Source organism: Rhagoletis zephyria, unplaced genomic scaffold (genome assembly GCF_001687245.7).
Source record: "Rhagoletis zephyria isolate East Lansing unplaced genomic scaffold, Rhagoletis_zephyria_1.1 Rzeph_scaffold_14862, whole genome shotgun sequence".
In the NCBI taxonomy this organism is placed as follows: domain Eukaryota; kingdom Metazoa; phylum Arthropoda; class Insecta; order Diptera; family Tephritidae; genus Rhagoletis; species Rhagoletis zephyria.
The window spans coordinates 5,986-13,726 of NW_016171929.1; the positions used below are offsets into that span (position 1 = coordinate 5,986).

The window sequence follows — 7,741 nt, forward strand, 5'->3', positions numbered from 1 at the left end:
TAGGTCGATCTTTCACTCAGCCGTCGAAATATTTTAATGCTTTTCAACTTAAACAGATTCTAAGACTGTGTGAGTTCTTATTTTATTTAAAATCAGATCTAAGTTGGTCTATTTTGAAGAAAGATTGACAGCCGGGCATAAATTTGAAATTTAATATTAACAAAAATATTCTTTGCAAAAGAACTATGGTGACTTGTAGGCTTTCGAAGTTTACTCTCAGTCAATGTTTTTTATCAACAGTTTGTCAAACGTACACATACATCCATTATATTCTCTTGCTGAGACCTCCATTTCTCCCTCTCGCACACAGCCACACACACATAATTATATAAAAGTACTTATGTATATGAATAAATATTCGTGACTTCCAATTCTTCATCCAAAACATTCCAGTTGGAATTGCTGCCAAGTCACTAACTCGGCTCAAAGCGCTGAGGTGGCTTACCAAGCAGCACAAGATATTCCAGCTTCAGTTAATGTGAAGCATTTTTTGTGTGCGGACGTGTCGGCGGAATGTGAAGCAGCGACGTTGTATCACAGTTAACGTTAAAGTGTTTTCTAAATTATTTTCTCTCAGCATTCCTATTGGAGCGAGATCACCAACCTTGTTCTTGTTTTTTGTTTTTTTTTTTTGTTTTGGTGACTAGCGTGCATATGTATGCATAAGTATGTGTTAATCGCCATGTTAGCGTGAGTGTTTTACATAAACGTAGCTAACGAAAATTGTAAACAAAACAGAAGCGGTAAGAGAACTTGGCATTTGTGGATATACGCTTGTGTGTGAGCGCGAGAATACAAACCAAGAATAGCAAAGCAAAGCGGCTGAGCAAGTGACATGAAAATGATCGGCAGCGATTACGTACTGGAGGCGCATAACATTTTCCATACCACAGAGGTACAAATACAATGTAATCGGGAACAGAATAAACGTGTGTCAAATAAATAAATAATAATTAAAGTCTATTTATTATATAGCTAATTAGTTATATTTCTTTTATATAAAAAAAAAACAGCAAAATAATTGAAAAACACATCCTCAAGTTCGTGGCTAAAGTCTTTTGATTTCGGTTAAAAAATCCTTCTAATTTTTCACACAGGTGGATGGCGGTGGTTGCTTCAATGGCGGCGGCAGCTCGGCGCTTGTGCTCAAAGGTGTCAATTTAACTGTCCACAGTGGCGAAGTGATGGCCATTCTGGGTTCGAAAGGTAATACATCGCTATTTTATTTGTGTGAATGCTCTAATAATAATACGAATATTTCACACAGGAAGCGGTAAGCGTGCCTTGTTGGATGTCATTGCACGCCGTGCAGATGGTATGACGCGTGGTCAAGTATTACTCAATGGCTCACCGCTGACTAGAGGCCTCTTCCAGCAACGATGCGGCTATGTGACACAATCATGCACTTTCATACCTGGACTGACGGTGGNGAAGTGTTTTCTTAATTATTTTCTCTCAGCATTCCTATTGGAGCGAGATTACCAACCTTGTTCTTGTTTTTTGTTTTTTTTTTGTTTTGGTGACGACATGCTAGCGTGAGCGTGTTTTACATAAACGTAGCTAACGAAAATTGTAAACAAAACAGAAGCGGTAAGAGAACTTGGCATTTGTGGATATACGCTTGTGTGTGAGCGCGAGAATACAAACCAAGAATAGCAAAGCAAAGCGGCTGAGCAAGTGACATGAAAATGATCGGCAGCGATTACGTACTGGAGGCGCATAACATTTTCCATACCACAGAGGTACAAATACAATGTAATCGGGAACAGAATAAACGTGTGTCAAATAAATAAATAATAATTAAAGTCTATTTATTATATAACTAATTAGTTATATTTCTTTTATAAGAAGAAAAGTGAAAAATAGTTGAAAAACACAGCCTCAAGTTCGTGCCTAAAGTCTTTTGATTTCGGTTAAAAAATCCTTCTAATTTTCCACACAGGTCGATGGCGGTGGTTGCTTCAATGGCGGCGGCAGCTCGGCGCTTGTGCTCAAAGGTGTCAATTTAACTGTCCACAGTGGCGAAGTGATGGCCATTCTGGGTTCGAAAGGTAATACATCGCTATTTTATTTGTGTGTGAATGCTCTAATAATAATACGAATATTTCACACAGGAAGCGGTAAGCGTGCTTTGTTGGATGTCATTGCACGCCGTGCAGATGGTATGACGCGTGGTCAAGTATTACTCAATGGCTCACCGCTGACTAGAGGCCTCTTCCAGCAACGATGCGGCTATGTGACACAATNTAAAGTCTTTTGATTTCGGTTAAAAAATCCTTCTAATTTTTCACACAGGTGGATGGCGGTGGTTGCTTCAATGGCGGCGGCAGCTCGGCGCTTGTGCTCAAAGGTGTCAATTTAACTGTCCACAGTGGCGAAGTGATGGCCATTCTGGGTTCGAAAGGTAATACATCGCTATTTTATTTGTGTGTGAATGCTCTAATAATAATACGAATATTTCACACAGGAAGCGGTAAGCGTGCTTTGTTGGATGTCATTGCACGCCGTGCAGATGGTATGACGCGTGGTCAAGTATTACTCAATGGCTCACCGCTGACTAGAGGCCTCTTCCAGCAACGATGCGGCTATGTGACACAATCATGCACTTTCATACCTGGACTGACGGTGGCGCAAACACTACATTATACGCCAACAATAGTAAGAAGAGGAAATATTTTAACGCAATGCTTTTTTGGTTTTTTGTTTTTTGTTTATACACATATTTATTTGATTTTAATTTTCTATGTAGCTTTCGGGATATTTGAAAAGTTCAAAAGTACGCCAAGTCCTTGCCGATTTGGCGCTATCTCAAGTGGCTCACAAGCGTGTCGAATATTTGAATATGAGTGAGGCGCGTCGTTTAGCTATTGGCATACAACTTGTCAGAGATCCTGGTACGTACAATGACTTAAGAATTGATTTTTTTTATTTCTACAATTATTACTTAGTGGAGTGCTAGCGTCTGTCGAAATTCGACCGTTTTTCTAGTTTCTTAGAGTCCATTGGAAGCGAGTTCATTGGAAGTGATTAGTTGAAATGCCTCTCAGTCTCTTTTATTTCTAAACCTCAGTAGATTGTAATGCCACATGTGCGCAACATGATGCTAGTTTTCAACTAGGTTGCGCAAGTTAGACTTTTTCTTCTAGTGTGGTTTTGAAATAGAAGAGTCTGATGCTTTGTATTTTGACGTTTTGGAATGCGCCCATACTTTGACAATTCCAAAAATTTTGATTCCATAGTTGGCCTATTTTTTTCGATTTCGATAACTGCCAACAAATTTTGATTAATCAAAAAATACCGATAGCTCAATAATTTGAAACAACTCGATAACTACGATAACTCTATAAATTTTGATCACCCGATAAATACTGATTATTCAATAAATATCATGTATATATATAATACGCGAAAGGGATTTTTTGTCCTGGCCATCAGATCTGCACCGTTCGTACAATTTTCAGTAAGTTTTACTTTTTCGAATAGAGTTGCCACCTGCTAAAAATATCAATTCAAATTATTTAATAACCATCTTTCCGCAACGTTCGTTCGATTTCCAAAAATGAGATGTCAAATTAAAGGGCTTGGCCTTTAGATATGCAACAAATGTTGCCGAAACGGCTGCACGGATTTAGTAGAAATATAGCACTCGGATCGCTTATAACTTTGACTAACATTTTGAATATATTTTTAATTTGTGAAATACAATTTTGGGCGTTTCAACGCCATGCGGGTTCACTAGTATGAAATAAAAATTCAATAATACGATAAATTTTTATAACTCGATAACTATCGGCAAATTTCTACAACTAAGTGTCTGCGTCTCGATAACAAATTGAATAACTCGATACATTCCGATAATATTTTAACATGGCTGATCCCATATATTTCGATAACCAGAAACTTCGGTGATAAGAAATTTAATAAAATTCGATAACTAAATTTCTGAGACTGGATATATTTTGATACTCATCGAAAAATTTCAATGAATTTTTTTAGCCTTTCAGTTACCCTAATTTTTATGTATATATTAGGTATTCTCATTGTTTTCATTTTCGTCTTTATCTTTGATTTTGCCCTAATCATTTCTTTCTTCATCTTCACATTTATCTTTATTACAAAAAGTCATTTCAAATAAGAAGTAATAAAAATTTGAAAACAACTCAAATTTAATAAAAACGGAAATTTTTAAACGACGACCTAGGCCGCAATTTTCAACCAATTTTGAAGCCATACAAATTCTCCTCATCTACAGAAAAATACCTTTCCAAGTGGTGGATTTTTTCGTGTATAAATAATCACCAATCAAATATGTACTTATTTTCAAAATTCTCAATTCATATTTTTCTCTTTCAATTTTTTTTAGTAATGCTCCTTCTCGACGAACCCACCCAGGATTTAGATCCACTCAGCGCTTATTTGCTCATATCAATACTTTCGAACAGCGCCAAAAAAACTGGTTGTGGCATTTTGCTATCCTTGGAAAAGCCACGCTCCGATGTATTTCCCTTCCTCGATCGCGCGCTTTTCCTTTGTCTGGGTGGTGTAGTTTACTCTGGCGGTACGCGTGCAATGCTGGAATATTTTCATAGTATTGGATTTCCATGTCCGCAACTCGAGAACCCCCTGATGTATTATCTCTGCTTGTCAACCGTGGATCGCAGGTACATACATACATACATATGTGCTGAAAATTATAAAAAAATGCAAAAAAAATTTTTTATTCTACAGAAGCCGCGATCGCTTTTTGGAGTCCAGCCAACAGATTGAAGCCTTGGTGGAGCGCTTTTCACGCGAAACTCCCCTATCTGATGCGCCACTTAACACAATGGGTAACGGTAAAGTACCGCTGGCCTATGGAAAACCTGGCGAACTAAAAGTTTGGATTATGTTGTATTTGTAAGTAATGCGTTCTAAGGGGGTGATTCTCTAACGACATTCATATCATGCGTCAACAAGTGCGATTGTTGCGACAAGAAAATTGTCGCTAACTGGTTACAGAATCTCCGCACTAAAGTTTTTATAACTTTAAATAGTATACTCTCATTCCGTTCCATTTAGAAAATTGCTCGCTTCTACGTTTTCCTGTGGCATGGCTGGCATGAAGGCACTCTTTTTGCGTCTACTGTTACTACCGTTGGCGATGGCGCTTATGTGGCTCTTCTACACAAATGTTGGCGTAAGTTGTTACCAAAATTTGTTTATCTTGTTACTTAAAACGAGCAATTGTTCTATATACATATATGTATGTATATTAAGTGACGTGTTGACCAGTTTTGGCTATTTTTCATTTGTCTATTTAATGTTTTTAACTTTTTTTGTAACCAGCCGCATATGAAAAATTCAACAAATTTTAAAAATTTTAAACTTTTTATTAAACATCTTTAGGAACATTCTAGGTATGCAGTTTTATAGCCCATTAAGTTTAGTAGTTTAAGTGCAAATTTTGAGACACTAGAAAATCGCGTTGACTGTTAATAATTTTTTTAGCTCGATAAATATTTTTATATGGAGGAAAATGCCTAGCACCGTCAGCAAAAAAAAATATATTCTAGCGTTAGCTTACTAAAATTTGACTTGAAATTTTGACTTATTATTAAAATTCATTAAAAAAAAATTATAATGACGCGGAGTTACATATATAAAGCTGGTCAAAGTCAAAGTTTTGTCGAATTTTTCCGATTTACAAAAGTATTATGGATGTAAATTTAAAATTTTGGTCGGTGCCGGTATTTTGTACTTCAGCGAAATAAAGGGGGCTACATGATGTTGATATTTTTAAAGATCGCCCTAATATACATACATACTAGGGGTTTACGACGACAGGCTTTTCGCGTCTGCAAACGCGGGCGATACTGCCCATAAGGTAGATTCCAAAGAGCCATGAGGCTTCTAATGGATGGGTGAACAGAAGAAAGTCTCAAGTTACATACCTAATGACAGTACGAATGGCAATTATAATAGGGAGGTTTAGTTTTTTAAACTATAATTTTTTAAAGGTCATTTAGAGGTCGCGGCCTGTCGCTTTAGGTCAGAAAATACGATTTTCTAGATTCATGAGTTTTTGAATGACTATTTCTGCTTGAATTTCAAAGAATTTTTTAAATTTTGACCATCGATAATTTCCACAATTTGAAAATATGTAGTACTAACGTACAAAAAAACGATTTTCGATGGGCACCCTAATATACATACATCTCTATGTACTCTACAAATCAGAATGTACTATTTCAATTTAAAGAAATAAAAAAATTTAAAGGTTAAGTTATTGGGGTAATTTATGTCGCTATCAATAAATAAATTTTTGCAATAAGCTTATCAACCGTTATGTTAAATTACGGAGTTCTTACGATTTTTTGCGGGTTATACATATATTTAAAACAAGGTTGGTCTACCTTTTTCCAAAAGTTTAACCCATTAACTACCACCAGAGCGGGCCTTTTTGACCCCCTGTTTTAAAAATGGCTTATAAATAGGTTAATTTTCCACTAATATATATATTAAGCGCCAAATTCTTCTAAGGAGAACAGAATGAAATGCAAAATAATAGTAATTTTTACCAAAAAATGGGGTCTTTAACTCTGTGTAGAAAATATTGCGATGAGCGGGAGCAAAACCTTCCTGGGGTTTGACCACTACTTAGGAATACTGACGTAATTTTCACACAGCTACCTAGTTCTTGTATACGTCTATGGGACCCCAGAATAAAGCGACTTACGAATGTAAAAATTAGCAAAAAAAGGTTTGCTTTTTATAAAAATTCTGTTAAAAATATTAAAAAAAACACACAGGAAAATCAACTAGTCTTCCTAGACTCCCCCGTACTGCAGGGTAGCGATTGACTCCAGCAGTACTGGAGGGAAGAATTTGTACCGTATTAAATTCAACGAGCATTTTTGTATGTATGTATATGCAGTGCATACACCCAAAATACGTACTCTTTGTCCCGGCGTATTTCTAAATACGGTTGCTACCTAAATTTTAATATAAGATATTTATTTGATTTATTAGCTTTTGTAGCGTGTTCTCAAGTAGGATTTAAAATATATCAGCCCTTCAAGCACAAAATTAAGAACAAAATTTATGTCTAAAAATTACATATATAATTTTTAAAACCCATTTGAGAAAACGTCCATTAGTAAGTCAAATTCTTTAAAATTTATTTCCAAATTATTCTTTTTGCAGAATTCTGAGATACTGCATAGGCGTAAACATTGAGAATATTTTTGTTTATCATATTGGTTGTTTATTATATTGGTTCAATGAATGCTGAGGTGCTTATTAGACTAAAATACTTATTAACGCATTGATATTTTTTTAACATGTAAGATATGTATATCGTAATGTTAAAAATATTACATAAATAAAAAAAATTATTTATAACTTTAAGCTATTTAAATGAACACTATTTAATACCCAAACCTGGGAAACTTTAAAAAGTATATTCACTCCGAGCAAAGCTCAGCCAACCTGGCACTAAGTATTGAATATTAAATTTTTTCATTCTTTTTCTTTTTTGTTTTAGGATGATTCGCATGGCTTCTTCAGCAAAAACGGCATGATTCTCAATATTATTGGCTTGGCATATGGCTGTGGCATTCTCAGCACAATCTCACTATGTACTTAGATAAATAATCCAAAATGAATTCGTAAAAATCGTAAATTCAAAAATTCTCCTCTACTTTAGTTCCAATATGGCGCAAACGATTTTCACAGGATACACCCGAAGGCCTGTACTCAGGCG

The 7,741-nt window shown here is 35.6% G+C and overlaps 2 protein-coding genes across 2 annotated transcripts; both read left to right on the plus strand.

The window, feature by feature from the left end:
- Nucleotides 1-413: 413 nt before the first annotated feature.
- Nucleotides 414-7,738, plus strand: LOC108378765 (ATP-binding cassette sub-family G member 5-like; the record flags this gene model as incomplete). Its single annotated transcript, XM_017635067.1, has 10 exons — nt 414-703; nt 1,551-1,742; nt 2,296-2,404; nt 2,468-2,658; nt 2,750-2,894; nt 4,364-4,661; nt 4,729-4,896; nt 5,059-5,176; nt 7,523-7,616; nt 7,685-7,738. Coding segments are annotated over exons 2-10 (1,237 nt in total), but the record flags the coding sequence as incomplete, so codon positions are not given.
- On the plus strand, nt 516-1,564 carry LOC108378764 (ATP-binding cassette sub-family G member 5-like). The gene is made up of 4 exons (XM_017635066.1): nt 516-895; nt 1,098-1,206; nt 1,268-1,425; nt 1,535-1,564. The coding sequence occupies exons 1-4, from the start codon at nt 836-838 to the stop codon at nt 1,562-1,564; spliced, it is 357 nt and encodes a 118-aa protein (XP_017490555.1). The 5' UTR covers nt 516-835.
- Nucleotides 7,739-7,741: the final 3 nt, after the last annotated feature.

What these genes read in the sequence shown, in the direction of transcription:
- LOC108378764 (XM_017635066.1), top strand. Translation starts at nt 836, where the DNA reads ATGAAAATGATCGGCAGCGATTACGTACTGGAGGCGCATAACATTTTC. An exon ending in ACATTTTCCATACCACAGAG is followed by an intron (nt 896 to 1,097) that starts GTACAAATACAA and finishes TTTTTCACACAG; the next exon opens with GTGGATGGCGGTGGTTGCTT. An exon ending in GGCCATTCTGGGTTCGAAAG is followed by an intron (nt 1,207 to 1,267) that starts GTAATACATCGC and finishes TATTTCACACAG; the next exon opens with GAAGCGGTAAGCGTGCCTTG.